Source organism: Olea europaea, chromosome 1, assembly GCF_002742605.1.
Source record: "Olea europaea var. sylvestris chromosome 1, O_europaea_v1, whole genome shotgun sequence".
Classification (NCBI taxonomy): domain Eukaryota; kingdom Viridiplantae; phylum Streptophyta; class Magnoliopsida; order Lamiales; family Oleaceae; genus Olea; species Olea europaea.
Window position 1 is genome coordinate 29,533,721 of NC_036237.1, and position 24,138 is coordinate 29,557,858.

The window sequence follows — 24,138 nt, forward strand, 5'->3', positions numbered from 1 at the left end:
TTTTTTAATTTAATTATTTTAATTCTTTAATATGAAAATCTAGTGTTGCATTTTTACTCTTTAAAATATAGTCAAAATTTGGTCAAAATGTTGACTCTAGGTCAACTAACGGATTTACTAACGTTTTCCATCCATTTAAACTCCGAGTGCAAATTTTTGAAAGGTTTGGTATCGTAGGCGACACAAATAAAATGTTTGGATCAAATCTGCTAATGAATGAAAGATTTGATACCTTTGCTGCAATTTTTCCTTAATAATTAGAACTTTTGATTATGCCAATTCAAAATAAAATAAAATAAAATAAAAAAATAAAAAAATGATTGAACCCCAACCTTGAGGGCCCCACCACCTCTCTCTTGAAAAATCGTGAAGGAGGTAAATCGCCAGATGTGCCTCAGGCTAGGGAAACATGCCGTATAGTGCGTTCAAAATTACAATCTTATTCCTTTCTGGGAGAAAATTATATTACAAATAAGACAATATACAGCTCGTAAGAATTCCTATAAAAAATGGAAGAATAGATTTTCCACTTTACATCGATCGAACAGAACACGAAAATTGAGGGAAACGCAAAACTTTTCAAGGCCCTGTACGGTGCTGCTACGAAAGGATTGATTCTATTTTTTCTAACACTTCCAATCTGGTTTTCCTTTTCCACCCTTTCATTGTTGCAACAAGGTTGATCAGACCAACAATTTGATTTTTGCTGTATTCCTGCAAATTTAATTACAAAGAAAACATTTAATATTTGAAAGAAAATATAAAAATGTCTGATCGTCCATCCATTTTCGTACCGAATGATCACGAGCCCAGTGGACATATTCAGTTTCGGGAAGGTAGTATGCCTGTTTAAAAAGTGGAAAAAGAGACACAAAATGTTATATATACAGCACTTTCAATGAAACTAAAAGAAAAAGATGGTTAATTTCTTACCTTGATGAAAGTTTCGACCATCTTCAGTTTTGGTCTCACATCAATTGAGACAAAATGCTTTAGGCCGTTTATTAAAACCTGAGAATAAGAACGCAAAATAATATTGACATTCTTGAAACATCAATGTGGACAATGAAACAGTTCAGCAGGAGCAAAATGAAACCTGAAGATCCAGGGACATGAGAGCCCTTCCCTCATCAGTACATCTCTTCACCCTAGACAGACCCTCGATGAGAGTTTCAGCAACATTTTCAAGTCCATATTCTAAGAGAAGGTCTTGAACCTGGGTTTACAGGCGGAGAAAGCTAATAGTGACTAGTAAGTCATAGAAGCAGCAAAATATGATAATCTTCTTTTATGCTAGCTTGCTTCAACATTCACTTGGCCAAATTTTTAACGAAGTCCAAGCCAAAAATGTAAAAATAGTTCTCAAAATTTAATTGCATAATCGTAAGATAAGATCCAGTTCACATGAGCGATGCTATATTGCTGTGGGATGTTTAGTTGCGAAGGATTAAGTAACTTTGGATCTTCAGTAGATATATTGACGAATTGAATGGAGTGAGGTGGAGAAAAATGATTTATGCAGCTGACCAAAGTCAAGGGAACAAGACACTGCATTTTTTATTTTAGAAGTCATAAAGATGCAAAGCAGATGATCAAGCGCAATGTAAGAAAATTCATATTGTAATCTAATTATGAAGATTAGGTGATCCATGTTTTCATCAGAAATAGTTAGAGTTTAAAATGAATATATGGCATTTGCTGGTTGCAAACAATGTTAGTCGCTCCATTCATAGTGAAGTATCATGTTAGTCAACGAACTTTATTTTGTTTCAAAATGGTCACCAGAATTAATTTTCTGTTTTAAGTTCGGTCACTCTATTAAAATCAATTAGTTTTTCTAAGAACTATCTGATGTGGCAGACAACAATATGACGTGCCATCGACATGGTGGCCTCTTCCATATTAACCATCCTATTATAAAAGAGAATGGTATTCAATTCAGTGACTAAAGTGAAACAAAAAGTAAAGTTCATTGACCATGTTGAAACCATATAAAGTTTAGTGACTGACAAAAAACTTTGCTATAAGTGAGTGAATGCCAGTGTTTTTTACCCAATCATTCGCACATGGAGACTGTGCACCAGGAAGGGCCCGTTTGATTGCAAAAATGGAATTGAATTGAATTGAAAACGAATTCTAAAGAATTGAATTGTCTAAAAATTGTTTTCCTGAGAATTGTAAATTATTGTTTTTAATTGGTATAATTTTCCATGTGGAAAATATTAAAATAAAAGTGTTTTTTGGTGTTCGTTTGGCTTTATTTTACATGAAAATTGTCAATTAAAAGGATATATTTTACTGGTATTGGGAATGAAATTTGTTTCCATTGCCAACAAAAAAATAAAAAATCAAAAAAATCATCTATCTTTTGGTGCGTTTGGCGTTGTTCTAAATGAAAATTGTTAATTTAAGGAATATCCTCTTTTACAATTGTTCCTAGAATTTGTTTCAATTGCAAATATAAAAAAAATAAAAATAAAAAATAAAAAATAAAAAGTAAAAGAGGAAAAAGGGAAAAGGCTGGAATTGCAATTCCCACCATTTTGGTTGGAAAAGCTTTTCATCAAAAAGCAAGAAAATGCTTATGTGGCATGGGTTTATGGAAAATGTTTTCCATTGAAAATTTCTTCCATCAAACATGTCAAAAAGTGATAAATGGAATTTAATTTCCATTTTTCATGGAAAATGGAGGCATATCAAACATGGCCTTACTGTAATAAATGATTTTCAGATTAAAATATCTGATGCCATTAATTTCAGACAGAAACTATAAATACTGAATTAAGAGTCATTACCTCCTCTCGTATACCTCCATGAGCAAGCCTTGTTTTGTAGTGCTTTAATTCTCCCAGCAATAAATCAACATACCTATTGACCAAATTACTGAACTCATCACGTGTTGTAAAAAAGGAGCATACTATAAAGTTACAAGGTGACCTGAAGGTCAAACAGAATTTTGTTGCTAGGCTTGGAGATGATACATTATTTTTACAAAAGAACATGGTGACAATGTTAGGACTCGGAATTAAGATGTCAAAATTTAATCTACTGTGAGTATGCGCAGTAATGGATGAAGCTTTTATATGAGACAATAGAGTAAAACAACTTCAAATACCTTGCTTTGTTAATCACTTGAATGCAGCATATGCCCCATTGTAGTCTTAATTCCTTTTCCCTTCCTATTTGAAATTACTGGAAAAACTAACCAAATATTTTGAACATTCTCGAATTTTACTTTACACCCTCGCTGGCGTTTTTTCTTTTTTTGAATGATCAAACACATTTTCTTCACTAAATATGCCTGGTCTCTAAAATCTTGCTTCTAATTGACTTCAAAAATATTGAATTTTTTTTAATGATCGAAAACTAATAGTTCACCAATATTTTCTTTATACGGTATTAAAACTTAAAAGGTCGGTAATGGAATTCTATTTTGAAGTAATAGCCATTCGTTACTCATTACAAAAACCAAAGTTCATTTTCACTGATAATGATAGCAATCATCAAGCAAGCAGGACCATGACGCTTTTTTTAGAGGATGATGCTAATTGTGTTAATCAGCAAAGATCAAAAGAAACGTACCCATTGTGCTCTAGTCCGAGCTCTTTCACTTCCCATTTAGAATTGGCAATCCGGTCAATGTATCTGCACAAATCCTTCCAGTCAATACCATTACAAGAAGTTCCTTTTTTTTCCACGTTTAAGAAATCATTAAAGATATTTGTCTTAACAGATAGATTTAAAAAATTTCTTTGCCTGCATCTTATAAGCTATAAGTTTGCAGAAGTCTGATATAGAGAATAACATAAGCTTGATACCAGCATAAAAACACACTAATCCAACAACTTCTTAAACAAATGGGTTAAATTAAAATATTGTGTTAAGAGGGGAGAGTAAAGCATGCAGGACCTAACATACAAGAGGGAAGGGAGAAGGACGACCTGAGAGAAGAGTGCGCTGGAAAGATGAAATAATTAGGAGAGAAATCTTATAATTTATTTTCTTCTTCTCCTTTATGTTGGGTAGAAGGGGGTGTGGATAGACCCGATACAAGTATGTTAAAATAGCTCAATTGATTTCGAATTTGAAGGCTAGAGTCTCTCTTCAAATGAGAGCATTGAACGTTAATAGGTTCAATATAGCGAAAGACCTTGAAAGAAATGCAAAGGAAAATAACAATAATAATAATCATAAATTAACACATCACTAACAAAGATAGCAGTAATGAAACACAAAGCAGTCTTAAATCACAAAAAATCAGTATACAAAGTTCATGGTTATGGGTGTCTACAGGAGGTTAAAACACAAACTATTTTTATCAATGGTTGCATTACAATATACATGTTGTATAGACAATGTCAAATATTTTCTATCCCTTCATCAGGAGGTGCCAAATCTACTCAACATTGAAGGGCTTCTAAGTTTATAAACAAGCCGCACAAGCCGGTGAGCCCGAAGCAACAAATAACTGTCACTAAAATAGTGGACTGCAAGGCATGAATCATATCAGGCTCTAACAAATCAGGGCTTAAACTAAATAAGTGCCTTGAGAATTAAAAAAATAAAAATAACAAATAGCTACTTGAAAAGTTCCAAGTACCCATAAGCAAAACTATGCCAGTGAATTTCTCCATCATGTCTAAAGATCTAATAATGCCCTACATGATGCTCAAAAGCTTCTGGTGTTCAAACTTAAATCTATTTAACCTTAAACTAAATCGAGGCTTCAAAATAGATTACTCCTATTCCATCTAAAAACCAAGCTGACGAAAACCACCTGAGAATGCAACATTGATGTAGTACATTACAATCGCTAGAGTTCTACTACAATTATGTTTTCTAGGAGTTTATCTTTTAATCTATTTAGTTGTAATAGGACTTTAATATTTTATTTGACTAGGACTTTTATATTTTAGTTGATTAGGATTATAATTTCCTTATTTCAATTTCCTAATACTATTAGGAATAAGGGATAATTTGCCTATAAATATAGGGGTCATGTACAATTTTCATATCTTCAATTATTCTTCAATCAATACAAGCAAGTTATTACAAGAATTTTCATAACGATTCTGCACCAAAATTGGTATCAGAGCAAGGAATTCACCTCAATTTGATGGCTGGCGACGGTTTAAGTGGCAAGCAAACCACTGACTACGATCGGGGGTTTGAATAAATCGAACGACTAGAAGGGATGGATGAAGCTCTTCGCAACATCACGCAGATGCTGACTGCGTTGATGATTGAGAAGAATTGTAGATACATGGTAGAAAAACCAAGACAGCAAAAAGAAGATGACTCGGATTTCAACGAGGACACTAATTCGGAAAAGACAGGCCCTAGGGTTGTAGCAGACATTAACACGCACCACAGGCGACGACATAGAATTTAGACCTAGGCTTGTCACTGATCATCAACGGCGGCAGCAAGCGGTACCTAGGTTGGACAGAGAAGGCCACGCAGGAACCCAGACGAGAAACACGGCGCCGCTCCATTGCAGTTTTATGAACGGAGGAACTGAGAACTACCTGGTCAGCAAGACGATAGCGACAATGTCAAAGAACTCGTAGGCGACGGTGGCCGACCGCTCGACGACGTCGGTGAGTTCGTAGGGAGTGAACGACCGCAAACCAACTAGAGAAAATTTTGAACGACATGCAGAAGATGCGCAGATGAGATGTTAATTTTAACCAATATAATTTTGACCGGATTAATAATGTTGATCGAGGGCTTAATCTTGATCGGGGGCTTTCAACAAAGACGACCACGGGGGTTAGACTATTCATCCGAGGAAGAAGAAAAATTTCGAACAATGGCTAATAATCGAGGTCCAAATGTTCAAGAATTTAAGATGAAAATGGACTTACCAAGTTTTGACGTTTGATTAAATATTGAATATTTTTGGATTGGATCCATACAGTCGAAAATTTCTTCGACTATTTGAATATCCCGGAACAAAGCCAAGTTAAACTTGTGGCATACAAATTAAAGGACGGAGCTTCTGCATGGTGGGAACAACTTCAATTTAATCATCAAAGACAAGGAAAGCAATGTGTGCAGACCTGGCCCAAGATGAAATGGTTGTTGCAAAAGCGAATTCTCCCTCCAGATTATAAGCAATTTTTGTACTAATAGTATTAGAATTGTCCGCAAAACAATAGGTTAGTTTACGAGTATACAAAGGAATTCTATCGATTAAATGCCCGAGTTAATTTGTCTGAAATAGAAGCTTAATTAATTGCTCGTTATATAGGAGGCCTAAAGTTAGTCATTCAAGATCGCCTAGCCCTCCGAGAGATTTGGACCATGACAGATGCAGTCAAGCTAGCAATGAAAGTAGAAAAAAAAGATGAATAGAACCACAACCCGTACTCAAAGTAATTTTTTACGGCCAATTCAAGAAACTCCAAAGGGTGTAATGACCTCAAACAACAACAATATAACAGCAAGGATACTACTCCGATTCAAAATTCAACATAGAATCAAAGAGGAAATTCTGCTCCTGTTCGATCTAACACCCAAGACAAAAATAAGATACAACAATGAGTCAATAATGACACTTATGTGCACCCTAATCTTGGGAAGTGCTTTTAGTGCAATCAGCCAAGTCATCTTTCAAATAGCTGTCCAAACATGCGATCCATTAACTTAAACTAAAAGGTCACAGCAGGGAAAAACAAAATCTTGAAGACAATGATTATGAGGGTGGTGATGTTGCAGATGCAGATACAGGGAAAGAATTGACGTGCATTATCCAACGCCTTTTGCTTGCTCCAGAAAAGCCTGATACCTCTCAATGACACAAGATCTTCAGGACTCGATGTACTGTTCGTAATAAGGTATGCAATGTGATCATTGGCAGCGGTAATAATGAGAACGTCATTTCTAAAGCAATGATAAAGGCTCTAAATCTGAAAACCGAGAGACACCCTTTTCCACACAAGATTGCATGGATTAAAAAGGGCCCTGAAGTTCAAGTTCTAGAGATCTGTAAGGTTCCTTTGTCAATTGGAAAATATTACAAAGATGAGATCATATGCGACTTGGTGGATATGGATGCTTGTCACATCTTATTAGGTTGTCCATGGCACTATGACGTTGATTGCACTTATAAGGGACAGCATAATACTTTCATATTTTGGTGGTTCAATAGGAAGATCCTTTTGGTACCACAATCTCAACCCTTGGAAACCAACCCAAATGTCAAGAGAAACCACTTTTTACCAACATATCAGGCCCATAATTCTTTGAACAAGTAAAAGAGCCGCACATAGTTTTGGCATTGGTCATTAAGGATAATCAGAAGCAACTATAAAGGTTCCCAATAAAGTTCAAAAAGCACTTGCTGATTTTGCTGAGATAGCACCTAATGGTTGCCCCTATGTGAAATATTCAACATCATATTGATTTGGCGTATGAAGCTAGTTTACCTAACTTGCCACATGATCGCATGAGCCCAATTAAATATGAAGAGTTGCAATGACAAGTTAATGAATTACTTGACAAAGGGTTGATCCGTGAGAGTACGAGTCCTTGTGCAGTTCCCGCTTTACTCATTCCAAAGAAGGATGGCAGTTGGCGAATGTGTATAGACAGTCATGCTATTAATAAAATAATAACCAAGTATCATTTCCCATCCCACGTCTTAATGAGATGCTCAAGAAGTTAGAAGGTGCAATGATATTTATCAAAATTGATTTAAGGAGTGGCTATCATAAGATCCGTATTCGCCCTGGCGATGAGTGGAAAACTGCTTTCAAAACAAAAGATGGTCTCTACGAGTGGTTAGTGATGCCATTTGGGCTATCAAACGCACTAAGCATATTCATGCGATTAATGAACTAAGTTCTCCGTCCATTTGTGGGAAATTTGTGGTGGTCTATTTTGATGATATTCTTATCTATAGCAAAAATGAAGATGAGCATTTATCACATCTTACAGAAGTTTTCTCAGCCTTGCGGGATAATAAATTGTATATTAATCTCAAAAAGTGCAGCTTTATGACCAACCAACTTTATTTCTTGGTTTTATGGCGGGTAAAGATGGTATTCAAGTTGATGAGGCGAAGGTGAAAGCAATACGTGAGTGGCCAGCTCCTAAAACTATGCGAGAAGTATAGAGCTTTCATTGATTAGCAACTTGTTATAGGCGTTTCATTTAAGGTTTCAGTACAATCTTGGCACCTATCATCACTTGCCTGAAAAAGGACCAATTCCAATGGGGCAAAGCACAGGAAGATAGTTTTGAGACAACAAAAAACAAGTTATGCACTACACCGGTATTGGCACAACCTAACTTCGAGAAAATATTTGAAGTTGAGTGTGATGCTTCAATTATGGGAATTGGAGCAGTATTATTTCAAGAAGGCCACCCAGTTGAATTTTTCAGTGAAAATGTTAGTAAACCCCGACAAAAGTGGATGACTTAAGAGTTGGAATTTTATGCAATTATTCGAGCATTAAAGCATTGGGAACATACTTGGTTCAACGGGAATTTGTACCATTTGCGGATCATCAAACTTTGAAGTTTATTAATTCTAAAAAAAAAAAACAATGAATCGAATGCACGCTCGATGGATTACATTTTTGCAGAAGTTCACTTTTGTTATAAAACATAAATCTGGCCAACAGAATAAAGTAGCTGACACATTAAGTTGATGTGCATCTTTTTAGCTATAATTAGTACGGAAGTAGTTGGGTTAGATTGTTTAAAGGAACTGTATGCAACTGATAAGGATTTTGGCGATATATGGGCTCGATGCAATAATAAGGAATTCATACCCGATTACCTTCTTCAAGAAGGATTCTTGTTTAAGGAAACACAATTATGCATTCCTCGTTCTTCTCTGCATGAGCATTTGATCCGAGAACTACATGCAAGTGGTTTAAGCGGACATGTTGATCGAGATAAGACAATTAGCTTGGTTGAAGAGAGATTTTACTGGCCCCAGCTCAAAAGAGACATTGGTCATTTTTTTGTTCAACGTTGCCTAATATGTCAGAAAGCTAAGGGACAAGCTCAAAATACTGGCCTTTATACCCCTTTGCATGTTCCAAATACAATATGGCAAGATCTTACTATAGATTTTGTTCTCGGCCTTCCACGAACTCAACGGGGATTTGATTCCGTTTTGGTCGATATTGATCAATTTTCAAAAATGGCTCTTTTCCTTGTAAAAAAAGTGCAGATGCTTCTTACATAGCTAATCTATTTTTTCGCGAGATTGTTCTCCTACATGGCGAAGTTTAGTAGCACAAGTCATCCTCAGACGGATGGTCAAACAGAAGTGGCAAATTGAATTTTGGCAATATGATTCGAGCAGTTAGTGGAGATAAACCAAAACAGTTGGATGCTGCCCTTCCACAAATTAAGTTTGCTTTTAATAGTATGCCTAATCGATCCACCAAGAAGACTCATTTTGAAGTCGTTTACACTAATGTTCCAAGGCATACGGTAGATTTGATTCGACTTCCTAATGACAATTCTAATGCAGAAGAGTTTGCCGAACGTATTCAAAGAATTCATCACATGGTAAAACAAAATTTAGAATATGCTAATATTCGTTACAAGGCTGCTGTAGACCAACATCGACGCCTTGAGCTATTCAACGAAGGTGATTTAGTGATGGTCCATCTCAGAAAAAAATCATTTTCCTGTTGGCACTTACAATAAGCTTAAAGATAAGAAGCTTGGTCCTTTACGCATTCTTCAAAAAAATGGCGATAACGCTTCTAAAGTTGATCTTCCAATGGATATGAACATTTCCAACACTTTTAATATTGCTGATATGTACGAATACTTTCCTCCAATTGAATTTTCCTTGCAAAAACAAAACTCAGGGACGAGTTTTTCTTCAAGTCGAGGAGATTAATTTAGTACATCACAATTGCTAGAGTTTTACTACAATTATGTTTCCTAGGAATTGATCTTTTAATTATGTTTATCTATTTAGTTGTAATAAAAAAATGGCGATAACGCTTCTAAAGTTGATCTTCCAATGGATATGAACATTTCCAACACTTTTAATATTGCTGATATGTACGAATACTTTCCTCCAATTGAATTTTCCTTGCAAAAACAAAACTCAGGGACGAGTTTTTCTTCAAGTCGAGGAGATTAATTTAGTACATCACAATTGCTAGAGTTTTACTACAATTATGTTTCCTAGGAATTGATCTTTTAATTATGTTTATCTATTTAGTTGTAATAGGACTTTTAAATTTTAGTTGATTGGGATTATAGTTTCCTTATTTCAATTTCCTAATACTATTAGGAATAGGGGATAATTTGCTTATAAATATAGTAGGGGTCATGTACAATTTCATATCAATTATTCTTCAATCAATACAAGCAAGTTATTACTAGATTTTTCTTATTTCAATTCTTATTACAAGTAATTTCATAACGCTTCCGCACCAAACATGACCTATTTATGCAAATTTCAAAGGCCTCTATAAAGAAAAAACCACGGTGCCAAAATCTGGTTAGTTTTGTCCAACTATCACCCCTTTCCTCATAATGTAATATCTAAGAGAAGTTTGGGTGATTTGGCACAACCTCAGTGTATGAAGCTTGTGGGTTCCTTGAAGAAATTCTCAGTCAACTGATAAGACGAGAAGATTATCTCTCAAGGTAATGTGCAAAGCTATCTTAGATTTCACGTATATGGGTAAAGAAGTTAGTGTTAGAAAATTATCAGTAAAAGCATTATCTCTTTGACTACAAATATGGATTGGAAAGTAATGTAAAAAGGTTACATATTATGACACCATCTTGATAGGAGAATATAACTGGGAGAAACTAAAAAATGATAGTGGATTGACGAAATTCAGAAGCAACAGGAAAAATACAGAAATTAAGGGGACTAAATGACTTAAAAACCTCAACTATGTATGTCACAAATTTCATTTACCTGGCCAGGAATTAGTGTACATCTGTCACTTTACCAATAAATGAGATAAGTTATAATAGATTAATATTTTATTGTATCTTACGCATTTATGTGGAGGAGGAGTCTAGCAGTAGTTCTATGAATATGCTCAGCAAGTTCAGGTACAGCATCCACCTATCAAAAAGGCCAGTCAAAATAACTACTGTTAGCTTTAAGTAACTAATAATTACCAAATGCAACAATCATACCAACAATATTCACAGCAATAAAAGGTTGAAAACTAAGGATGAAAATCATGATAATATATAATGGTAATAACAATAAAATGATAGCAACAATAAAATTTACTGCACAACAATTACATTACCATATGCCAATGATGACAACAGAGTGATGCAATGCTACAATAATAAGTAACATAGCATCTTAAACTTGAAATGAGGTCGTTCAGCTTTATATCCAGCAAAGGTATTGGGTTCAAACACCACAACTTCGATAAAAAAAGAATCTGGGTTCAAAGTTCAAACACCAAAAATTTCAAGGACACAATTACATTCAAGGATGAAAGCTCTCGTCATTTGTAAAATCAAAATCATCTAAAGTTTACTGCACTTAACACCATCTAGAAATTCCCACTAGTTTCAAAGGAGTAATATCAACCACGCTTTTATCTTGCCTCATAATGCAGACAACTTTAGCAAATCATACCAGAAGCACTTGAGAACACATGATTATTCTAAATGCAAATACAATACATACCATATGCACATAGAAGTCTTCAACTATTGCTCCATTACTTTGCAGAAGCATTGACTGAAGATGAGCTTTTGATCTATGCAACAATTGAGCAACAAGGGATATAGTGTCAGCACCTGCACATCTTTCCTGCAGCATTATATTAATGGGAATTATTTACGTAACAGTCAAAATGAGGCTCTTCAATCAGACAAGTTCTGCAGCTTCATATTTATTAATATGAAGTACCGTAAATAAATAATGCATGAAGGCATGGGTATGTGTTTGAGGGAGATGGATCTCCCAGAGCTGCTCACTGAAAGACAGATTTTTTCATAGTATCACAGAAGACAGAATCTCCAGTACGACCTTTGTCCTACATCAGGATTTAATTGTCTTTGACATCCCATAAATCATAGTTAAAGGGAACAGAGATGAAAGTAATATTCTTTTGCTCAAGCAAAAAAACTAGAATTTTGAATAGAGGGAGTTCCCAGCAATACACATGGTTAACGGGTTTCTTCTTACGTGCATTCATCATCTCCTGTTCTTTTATTTTTTTCTTTGATGAGGGATCTAAGCCATTAGCTAGCCAGTACACATATTATATATATAGACTGTTTTCAAGATCACCAAATTAGTGCCCGATCCAAATACATCTAGCAGGGAATATAAATACTGCAATACTTTCATGACAATAAGCGCCCGTTTGGCCCCCATTTTTTGAAATTTTAATGGTTGAAATAGTATTTTTTTGAAGAATGTATAGTTAAAAAAGAAGAAAATATTTTGGGATTATGTGCAATATTATTTTATTGAAGAATTTGTGGTTGATAGGAAGAGAGAAAAAAATGAATTATAATTTTAATGGGGGCCAAACAGGGGCTAAATCAATTAGCTAAAAGCCAATTAAAAAAATTATGAAAAATGAAAGCCTTACTCACCAGAAAGAGTTAAGGGCCTTATTTGGATTTACTTAAAGCTGTTATGGGCGTTATTTTTCAGTTTATTCTTAGTACTTTTTTGAAGATGTATATTTAGAAAAATAAATTATATCTATAAGTAGTTGCATGATTGGTAAAATGAATACTTTTTAAGCGGACAAAGAAAGTCAAATGACAAGAAAAATAATTTTTATTTTTTATAGAATAAAAATATATACTAAATTTTAGCCAACCTTATGTAAATTAACTTTTAAAATATCGAGAAATAATAACTTTATTAGCATTTTACATTAATTAAGCAAAGTATTATTTAGACAAATTTAAAATAATATTTAGAAGTTTAAATTGTTTTCATGAACTAATGACTAATTTGAAATATAATTGTACTTACTTGTAATATTTGTTATTGTTAGGGATCATGGTTGTAATTTCTTGTATTGTATATATTCATTTATCCTATCAATAAAACATATATACTCAACAACCCAAAACACGACTTGGTATCAGAGCAGAGGAAACCCGAACCCTTGCCTTGCATTTACCGCCGATTCTGGAGGTCCCACCACCGGTCGGCTGCAGCGGCGATTCCGGCGGCACGAACCGGCGCCCGAACCCTAGGCGCTCTCTGGCAGGGAGCTACGCGACTCAGGCAGGCGCGTTTTCCGGTAGAGGCTACGTCTGTAGCGGCGATTCCGGTCGGCAGCAGCAGCGCACTGCTAAACCCGAACCCTAGGCGCTGTTTTTCCGGCTCAGGCGACCCTCACTACCTGCCTGCATTCATTCAATCGCTTCATTAGCACCCTTTTTGAGCTGTTTGTAGTTGGCAGCCTGCTGAATCAAGTCCAGGATCGTAACAGTCAACTGGGCATCTGCCAATGGGTATGCTTTTGGGTTCACAGCTTCTGCAATCATGATGCTAGAGAGCTGAAGAAAGAACTGAGGAGAAAAATTAGGAAATTGGGAAGATTGTGGTTGGTTTTTTGACCTTGCTATTGATTTCTTGTGTGGTTGGTTGTTACGTTATTTATTAACTACTTGAACTAATGGCTGACCAGAGAATGGTTACATCGTTAGTTCATGAAACATCATCTCCAATTCACATTAAGTTAGATGGCACTAACTACCTCGTGTGGTCAAAATTACTAGAGATGCACATTACTGGCAGGAAAAAAAGAACTCACATTTTTTGTGAACTAACTCTACCAAAAGAAGATGATAGTACCTATGGTGAATGGGTGGCAGTCTGGCAGATGATGCCATCGTTAAGTCTTGGCTTATTAATTCTATGACTGATGCTCTTGTGGCCCATTTTGTTCAGTTTGACACAGCCAAAGATGTGTGGGATGCGGTTAAGAGAAGTTATCTTGATGTCTCTGATTCATCTCAAGTTTATGAACTAATGAAAAAATCTTTTCAACTGCGGCAAGAGGGGCGGCCTCTTGTCATATACTACACTGAAATGAATTCCATTTTTTTGGAGCTTGACTATCGCAGACCTAATTCCATGAAGTGCACCGCCGATGTTGATGCATTAAAGAAGAGGTGTGCTGAAGACAGAATTTATATGTTTTTTGCGGGACTTGATCATGGTTTGGATCAAGTGCGTAGTCGTATTTTGGCTACTACACCCCTTCCAAGCTTGGAAGAGGTGTTCTCGACTGTTCGTCGTGAGGAACAGCGATAACTCACTATGGGGGGCGAAAGCCATTCTGAGGCGTCTGCATTGGCTGTAAAAGGGTTCAATCCTCGATCACGAGCTCCTAGTCAGTCTACTGAAATTTGCTCATTCTGTCACCTAAAAGGACACACTGCTGACAAGTGTTTCAAAAAAAATGGCTATCCAGACTGGTATTTAGCAAAGAGGGCAGAGGAGGGGTGGAAGATCATCTCAGACTACGCATTCATCTCATGCACCTACAGCTACTGTTTCTCATGTTGCTCGTTCATCTTCTGGAGAAGGTACTTCTGGGGTGCAATCTGCTTCTACTGTATCTGATTTTTGGGTTATAGATTCTGGAGTTACTGATCATTTTACCTGTAATCCCTCTACATTTGACTCGTTGACAAATTCGCCTATTCAGTCTGTTCAGGTGGCTAATGGGACTCCTATCAAAATTACTGGGGCCGGGAATGTCTCGTTTTCACCTACTTTCTCAATCTCATCTGTTTTACTTGCTCCTACGTTTTCCACTAATCTCTTATCTATTAGTAAAATTACAAAGCATCTTGATTGCTCTGTCATCTTCTCACCTACTCATTGTGTATTTCAGGACAATCGAACGCAGATGACGATTGGCACTGGTAGAGAAAGAGGAGGGCTGTATTTTTTGGAAGGAACAAAGTGTTTGCAAACTGAGGATAGCCATGGTCTTCAAGTTGTTAGTAAATCCTCTCCAAGAGATAGGATTCTTTTGTGGCATTGTCGATTAGGCCATCCTTCATTTCCTTACTTAGAACACTTGTTCCCAAAGTTATTTAAAAACATTTCTAGTTCTAGTATGCGGTGTGAACAATGTATTTTTGCTAAAAATCATCGTGTACCTTTCAAAGTCAGTTTTAATAAAAGTTATATTCCTTTTACTTGTGTTCATAATGATGTTTGGGGGCCTTTCTCTACTCCATCTATTACAGGTCATAAATATTTTATCTCTTTCATTGATGACTGTACCAGAGTTTGTTGGATATATTTGTTAAAATCTAAGGGTAAAGTTGGGCATGTTATTCCAAAATTCTCTAAAATGATTGAGACACAATTTCATACACAGGTCAAAGTTATTCATTCTGACAATGGTCGTGAGTTTGTAAACCAAACTCTTGGCAACTTCTTCTCGACTCACGGCATTCTCCATCAGACCACTTGTGCTTACACGCCTCAACAAAACGGCGTCGCAGAGAGAAAAAATCGACACATTCTTGAAGTTGCTCGAGTCTTATGTTTTACTATGCGTGTTCCAAAACGTTTTTGGGCCGAAGCGGTAACTACTTCTGTCTTTCTCATAAATCGGATGCCTGCTCGATCATTGACTTTCAAACTCCCTTAAAAATGTTGTCACAGTTTCACTCTATTCCCTCTGTTTTAAATCTATGTCCTAAAGTTTTTGGTTGTGTGTGTTATGTTCATGTGCACTCTCATCTCAGAGATAAATTTGATCCTCGTGCACTGAAATGTGTCTTCCTTAGCTACTCTAGCTCCCAGAAGGGCTACAAATGTTTTCATCCCCCTACAGGAAAATACTATGTTTCTATGGATGTGGAATTTTGCGAGTCAGAATCATTTTTTCTGATGACGTGTCGTTAGTTCCTCTTCAGGGGGAGATTAGTAGTAAGAAAGAGGAACGAGTGTGGTTAGATGAAAAGAAAGTGTGGATTTCTAGAAAGGAGGGGGAATCCCAAGTAGAACCAAAAAATGAATCTAGAGTTGAGGATGATAGATCACCTCGCTTGTTCCGAAAATGCTATACAAGGAGAAATTTAGACAATGCTTGTACTCCAGTATTATCCTCCTCAGACCATAATAACCCTCCTGTTGATACTACAGTGCCATCTTATTCTTCGGAGATTGAAAATGAGGTACCTACTTTGCTTACCCCTTCTACTCCTATCTCTATTTCTGACTCTAATCCTGCAGCTTTAGATACTGTTGATACTCAAGATAGGAGATATCCCCTTCGAGTCCATAATAAGCCTGATAGGTTTGGATTTTCGAAATCTTCTTCCAATGCTATCTTTCCCATAAATGATTATATCTCGTACCACCGTTTATCTAAGACTAACCTAACATTTGCCCTCCAATTGTCATCTGTGTCTATACCTAATCACTTTCAGGAAGCTCTTGATCAACCTAAATGGAAATCTGCTATGGTAGAAGAGATGAATGCTCTCCAAAAGAACTCTACTTGGGAAATGGTCTAACTACCACCAGGAAAAAGGACTGTGGGATGCAAGTGGGTGTACTCATTAAAATTCAAGGCAGATGGAGCTGTAGATAGGTATAAGGCTAGATTGGTTGCCAAAGGGTACACACAGACGTATGGAATTGACTACCAGGAAACGTTTGCCCCAGTAGCTAAGATGAATACTGTTAGAGTCATCCTATCTCTAGCAGTCAATCTTGATTGGCCATTGAGGCAATTTGATGTTAAAAATGCATTCCTTCATGGTGATCTGACAGAGGAAGTGTATATGGATCCTCCTCCTGGTTTTACTCCTCCAGAGGGTAATGTGTGTAAGTTGAAGAAAGCCTTGTATGGGCTAAAACAATCACCAAGGGCGTGGTTTGGAAGATTGAGTTGTTCAATGAAAAGGTATGGTTTTTAACAGGACTTGGCTGATTATACTCTATTTTATAAGAGAGATGGTCATGATATTACTATACTTATTGTGTATGTGGATGATATGATTGTTACGGGCAGTAATCCTAGTGAGATTGAGAAACTCCGAAGCCATTTGACAAAGGAGTTTGAAATGAAGGACTTAGGTACCTTGAAGTATTTCTTGGGCATTGAGGTATCACGGTCTCAGCAAGAACTTATCCTATCCCAACGCAAGTATGTCCTTGACCTCCTAGCAGAAACTGGTATGTCGGCTTATGTCCCTGTTGACACACCCATTGAGGTAAATCATGGTCTATCTATCTATCCTGACCAGATTCCCACAAACAAAGAGAGCTATCAGAGATTGGTGGGGAAGTTGATTTATCTAACCCACACGAGATCGGATTTGTCATATGCAGTTAGCGTTGTGAGTCAATTCATGCATAACCCCAGTGAGCAGCATATGAGTGCAGTTAATCAGCTATTGGCATATCTAAAGTCCTCTCCAGGCAAGGGTATTCTGTACTCAAAAGAGGGGCATCTAGATATTATGGGCTATACGGATTCTGATTTTGCTGGATCGAGATTGGACAGAAAATCCACATCAGGTTATGTATCATTTGTTGGGGGTAATCTTGTGACTTGGAGGAGTAAAAAACAGAATGTAGTCTCATTATCCAGTGCTGAAGCGGAATATCGTGCATTGCATCATGCAACTACCGAGCTCACATGGCTAAAACTTCTTCTTAGTGAACTTGGCTTTGGTCCGGACAAGCCTATGTTACTTTTTTGTGATAACACTGCCGCCATTAAAATCGCAAATAACCCTGTGCAACATGATAGAACAAAGCATGTTGAACTTGATAGGAACTACATCAAAGATAATCTCGACTCCAAAAATATAGAGGTTCCATACATCAAGAGGGTAGAACAACTGGCCGATATAATGACACATGGAGTTGCTAGCGGTCCATTTCATACAATGTTATCCAAGTTGGGCATGCGCGATATCTATGCACCAACTTGAGGGGGAGAGTTGAAATATAATTGTACTTACTTGTAATATTTGTTATTGTTAGGGACCATGGTTGTAATTTCTTGTATTGTATATATTCATTTATCCTATCAATAAAACATATATACTTAGCAACCTAAAACACGACTGATTAACGTGTGATGCTATAAGTAATTAAAAATTTAGATGACATGTTTGATGAGCGTATTTTTAATTTGATCTCCAAAATTAGTCAACATCATAACACATCTATGAAGCTATACATCCCAATTTGGAGTCACAAAAATATGTTTGGAACAACCATGTCGGCCATTCAATGTCGATAACAAATAACAAATTATTAGTATATTAAAATCCCTTGATCACATATGAATTACAGGCACGCACATGGAAAGGGATCCTAACTCATAGTGTTTCTTGGCATAGAGATGTTCGAGACAATTTAGCTTCAAAAAAACAAATTTAAAAATTAAAAAAAATCCAAATTTCAATAGTTACTTGACATCCATCAGATATTAATCGCACTAATGTAACTTGATTGTGTAAATTTGAAGTGTGTTCAGATTAATGCATGTGAAGACATATGCCTAAATTATTGTTTGCTCCAACTGTAGAAAAGGAACTGGCAAAATTGAATAGAGCAACTTGCATCTAATAAACAGAACGATTTCCATTATCGGACAAGCAAAAACCTCATGCAAGCTAGAGAGAATGAGTTATCTACAGAGCTAGTCACCTTGAGACCAAAAGATGAGCTATTCAATTGACTCCGAGGACTGGTAGAGGTGACATCCATACGAGTAAATGATGCATTTGGAGATATCGGGGATGCAGACTGGGGATTTATCCACTGATCACACTCTTGTGTTATTCTTGATATTGCAGTCTTTAGCCTGTCTGTGGACCATAAACAAAAAGGAGTTTATAAGAAGCAGCCAGAAAATGACATGCTGTACCAAAGAAAAAGAAGGGACTAGAAATGGATAGACAAACTCAAGCATTACCAAATAAAAGTATAATTGAGTAAAGTATTCTTTTGTGCCGAACGAAAGAGGGAAAAGGACTGAAAAATACTTACGAGGAAGCAAGTCCTCGCAGGCCTTTCCACTTGGATGACTATTCTGCTGACCAAATGTCACGTAGACAAAGTGGAAAAAAATCTCGAACAACTGGCAAATACCCTGCTAAGAAAAATTGACAATCAAAAAAATATATGGGGGGAGAGAGAGAGGTGAAAAAGGAAAAGAAAGTAAAACAATCGTGCCTTTAGTGAACATGTGTATGAAACTACCTTTAAAAACTCAATATTGGCTATCTCTAATTTCTGCATCAGTCTTGCATACTTGTCCATCAACCTGACATGTAAAATGTCAGTCAACTTAATAAAAGATCCACGTGGAGTATTTTCACTGAATTAGATGACGAGCTCACTTCAAGAGGCTAAGTGAGGATCCTGTTTGTGCTCTCATCCCTTCATCATTCCAACAAGAAGAGTGATGTCTTAAACAATTTGGTTTGGAAATACGGCTTGGAAGCTGACTGTCTTCATCAATAAAATCAGCATGGAGATCTTCATTTTCATCTTCTGAAAGAGAAGCACCCCCATTGACATCATTTCCAGCACTAATTATCTGAGTAGATTTACTATTCTGATACATTTCATCAGTATTTCCACTTTCTCCAAGCATGATTGACCCATTAAGTTGGAAGGAATCGGATTTTTCCGTGCCACAACCATTCAGTTTTGATGAAAATGGGTTTCCTCTTTCAAGCCAATGCAAAAATCCACTCCCCTTCACTCTAATTTCAACTGAACCTACTGATCTATTGGATTGCAGTAATTGAGAACTGGGAGAATTATTAGATGAAGCAATCAATGCTGCTCCATCACCAACCAGTCCGGCAAAACTTACTACTTGAATTGTGTCTGGCGGCATTATCTGCCAATTCTCCTTTTCCATCACCATTTTCAAGGCCTGTAAAATCAAATGATAATTTAAATCATCGAACGCATGAAGATACTGGTAAGACAAGAATATCAAATTGAGCAAAAACAAGTACCCATTCCACCTTTATAAATTTCACCATAAACAATATAAAGCACTAATGACGCTCTCACAAATATTAGGCATAAACCAAATAATTAAAAAACAAATTCAACATAACTTGAGGACAAAAAAATTTGTCAATTGACAATTGACTGAAATGCTCTTAGCAGGTATAAGTCAGCACGGCATTCTAACTAGCACAATATTCTGTAATCATTAAAGTACTATGTTTACAAAACTCATCAGAAAGATAAAAAAGAAAAGATCAAGAAGTATTCCCACATGAAAATAACTTCGCTTGAACATGCTATAGAAATGAAAATGAAAATGAAGATGAAGATGAGGCTGTTAACTCATGATGACAATAAAACGACATAGAGTAACAAAAAAAGTTAAATAACGAGGTTAAATATTGAACAAGCGCCGTTAGGTTCAAGTTTGATCTGCCAAATTATGAATATGTTGCTTATTAGAGGAAAACTTAACAGAAACTATAAAGACAATAAACTCAATTTCTTCAACTTAGACGGTTATATAAAGGTTTCTAAACCTAGGATCAAATTTTGCTTTTTAGTAAAATACATATGGTACATTTTCATCTCAGTATTGAAGATCAATTATGTGTGTATAATTCTCCTTTAAGTATATCAATTCACTTGAATTAATGATGTAGGTAATGGGAAAAGCAAAAAGTCTGCTAGAATCCAGCAGCTGCCAAACCTGGAGCAGCAGCAGGAGGAGGAGAAAGAGAAGACTGCAAGGATTTATACCTTTTGTAACTGATTCTGCATAAATAAATAATTAATATTTCTTACAATTAACAATTCCCATCTGACTTGAATTAATGATGTACATAAAGGGAAAAGCAAAAAGAACACAAGCATTCAGCAGCTGCAGTAGCAGCACCAGCAGGAGGTGGAGGAGAGAGAAGATTACAAGGATTTATACTTCTTATAATTAACATTTCCCATCGGACTTGATGAGAGAATCAAAAGTGAATTAGAAAATTTCTCCTCTAACAGAGAAGAGTTCCAATAAGAACAACATAAAACTGACAGCCTGACAAGAAATGTGCGAGTCTAATTATAAGTTGCCAATGCTGTACCGGGCCATAAGCAATAATTATACAATGGTCCTTCAGAGAGATGGTATAAGGAGTCTATAAAACAAACTTACATATATATTTTGCCGATGGAAAGCAATAAAATAATTTCCACAAATGGATTTCAGCTTCTGCCTGAACTCAACTGCTTCAAAACCACAAAAAGCTTCCCCAGCCAAGATGAAGAGACTAAGATCTTCATAGTTTCTCAAAAATTGATGAATGCTATTTGAAGAAACTGCAGAAGAGGAAAGCAGAACTGCAATGCGGCTTGTTGTAAGTTGCCAAAGATTCTTACGGCCCCTCTGTAAGGTTTGTGAAACAAAAGTTGCAGCATCTTTCCGCAGTTCAAACCATGGGGATCCACTACTTGATGCTGCAGTTCCATCATCTCTTGCTTCGTCAGTTGGATAATCTACAAGAGTGGAACCACTGGACCCTGTAATTTTCGTACAAGATGAAGGAGTCGTAGATGGCTTTTCAACAGAGGACAAAACAGATCCTCTCTCTGTCCCAGCAGAAATTGCACTGTCTTCTGTAAGGGAATTACAAGAATCTTCTCTTACAGAATCCCCCAAAACTCCAGATTTGTTACCCTTTTTTTGCCTCCAACTTGGGTTGTGGCAGGCTAGAACCTGTGATAGAAATACAGAGGCTTTTTAAATACTTACTTCCACACAATAAATTACATAAAAACGATGATACTACGATTTCAGAGTACATGAGTAAATTTTAAAAAGCATATACATAATTTATACTTGAGAGACCATTTGATAAAAGCATTAGACAGAAATCCAAGGAAAAGGCCAGCAACTGAGGTATGATAAGAAGTTTAACAGCAAAGGTCATGAGTTACAAGTATCCAGATTATCGAAAAATATCAATAATAGAGGATGGATAACAGAGAGCATACTTTTTCATCTGGCTGGAAGCTCATTATTGCATAATAGGATGACAAAAGCTTAAAAAGCATAGCTAGTGTTGCCAGCAAACACTGCCTAAATTTGGATTCAGGTAGTTGAATGCACAAATCACTGTACGTAAGCCTGGACATGGAGTAGAAGACAATCAAGATTAAGTAAAAAGCTCCACCGTAAGAAAAATGGGGATTGCCAAGGCATAGTCTATCCTCATGCTTTTCTTCTAAGAAAGCTAAGAGGTAAAGAAACCTTACCTGCTACATTGCATATTAGGATTTTCAAGATCCTGCAGTAAGTTAAGATGTTAATAACACATATATACGAAGATATAAAGCTTTAAGAAATAAGAGGACCATAATAAAAATCTGCAAGTTCCTTACAAATGAATGTGCTATCAGGTGTATTTTGTAAGATAAGGTCAGCTAGGGATGGGTTTCTGTGTTGCACTACTAATACCTAAAGAGCTTTAAATTACCCAAGAGGTAGACTGAACGAAGGATCATGATGATGATATTATAAGCTATTCCAGTAAAACCTAAAACATACCTAGTTTGTATCCCGATTCGCTAAACATAGCTTTTCAAACTGCTAGGTGCACATTCAATAACCATCTTATTAACAATTTCGTTATGGATCATGTGCCACTGTAATCTAGGAGCTAATTGTACTGGTTTCACTAAATTAGTGATAGGGAATAGGATGAACGCAAGTTGCCCATGAGGTTACGGGATGATATAATCAGAGTCATTCTTGTCTCTTTGTTTGTCTCACTTGTTTAATTAATTAGAAACTAGATCAGTTCACCCTCAAAGGCGGAGGGGTGGGGGAGTGGACAAAGAAGAAAAAACATTACACCAACATACCTCTTGCAATATGGTCCTCAACACAGAGTGGGTTTCAGAGAGAACCTCCTGCATAAAGAAGCTTTGTATCTTCTCAGCCAGACCAGCAACATCTCCAATCAAAGCATACGCGTCAACCACCTGTCGACCAATGTTTGAACATTTCAAGCTTGAATTTGCATAAAAAGAGTCGCTTGTGCACAGCCATGTGAGCTTGAACAAGAAGATGAGATCAGAAAAAAAGGGGGGAAAAACACGCATAAAGTGAGATATGCAACTTTGTTTACTGGCTTCATTCATTTTTCGTGACAGTGATGGAACTTTCTTGTGCTCTTCCTGTTGTATACTGGTTTCACAGGTGGATGAGAATGATTAATGCTGGTGAAAAGCATCACAGACAAGCCACTATTCCACATACGGTAGCACAGAAGTGCTAAGGAAATTTCGATCAATTACCTCAACAAAGGATGTGATGAAGAATCCACAAGAAGATAAATCAGTTAACAAGCTAATTGAGAAGTTAAGCTTCAGTCGAAAAACAAAGTTCATGCAGAACATAATCAAAATTAATTCAGTGAAGTGCATTTCTTTCTGCAATGCTTCCTAATCTGTCTCGTGCACTAAGGCCCCATCCTTGAGTTTCATTTTCATAGTTCAAGACTGTTGCACTATTTACTAAATTCATAATTCCAAATTTCATCATGTTTCCAAACCAAGTCGAAGGTTAACATAAAGAACAAATTCCATTTATGCTTTAAGAAACGCAAATATCAGAATATCAATATAGGGCGATAATGCCAAGTAATTATAATATGGAAATCAAAAACTTAAACATTGGGATCTGTAACGTTTCGAGAGAATGTTAGTAATTTTGCAGGAAAGCATATATGTACTAGTTTTTCCTAAATTTTTTGCACAATGATGACAATACAATACGTGCATAAATTTTTTGCACAATGATGACAATACAATACGTGCATACTATGCCCCTATTTGGACTCCATTTTATTCAAAATGCATTTTTCCCTCTCTTCTTTTCAAGCACACGTCCAATAAAATAATATTACACGTAAATCCAAAACTTTTCTTTCTTTCTTAACCACACATTCTACAAAAAATCACTATTTCAAATTACATTTTTCCTCAAAACTTGATTTTAATGGAGCCCAAACAAGGGCTATGATTCCATTGATATCCTAAAGAAATTGCAGTAACAAAGAACAGTTAATTCATCATTTTAAGAGCACTGCGCACTGCTTCTTACTGCAGATACCATGCTAAGTGACTTCTAAATAATAAGATGCAACTTTGCCAGCTTCTACAATAGA

The 24,138-nt window shown here is 36.3% G+C and overlaps 1 protein-coding gene across 2 annotated transcripts in view; it reads right to left on the reverse strand.

The window, feature by feature from the left end:
- Positions 1-417: 417 nt before the first annotated feature.
- The window catches only part of LOC111400338 (syndetin-like), a 37,097-nt gene continuing 13,376 nt past the window's right edge, over positions 418-24,138 (reverse strand). For both annotated transcript variants that reach the window (XM_023027755.1, XM_023027760.1), the window contains 16 exons: positions 22,832-22,951; positions 22,223-22,254; positions 21,962-22,094; positions 21,123-21,683; positions 19,330-19,874; positions 19,190-19,253; positions 18,977-19,079; positions 18,635-18,795; positions 11,651-11,776; positions 10,995-11,065; positions 3,583-3,645; positions 2,796-2,868; positions 1,097-1,216; positions 934-1,011; positions 795-845; positions 418-714 (listed from right to left, as the gene is read on the reverse strand). In XM_023027755.1, coding sequence (XP_022883523.1) covers positions 601-714; positions 795-845; positions 934-1,011; positions 1,097-1,216; positions 2,796-2,868; positions 3,583-3,645; positions 10,995-11,065; positions 11,651-11,776; positions 18,635-18,795; positions 18,977-19,079; positions 19,190-19,253; positions 19,330-19,874; positions 21,123-21,683; positions 21,962-22,094; positions 22,223-22,254; positions 22,832-22,951 — 2,415 coding nt within the window. In that variant the 3' untranslated portion in view covers positions 418-600. The remainder of the gene's footprint in view (positions 715-794; positions 846-933; positions 1,012-1,096; positions 1,217-2,795; positions 2,869-3,582; positions 3,646-10,994; positions 11,066-11,650; positions 11,777-18,634; positions 18,796-18,976; positions 19,080-19,189; positions 19,254-19,329; positions 19,875-21,122; positions 21,684-21,961; positions 22,095-22,222; positions 22,255-22,831; positions 22,952-24,138) is intronic.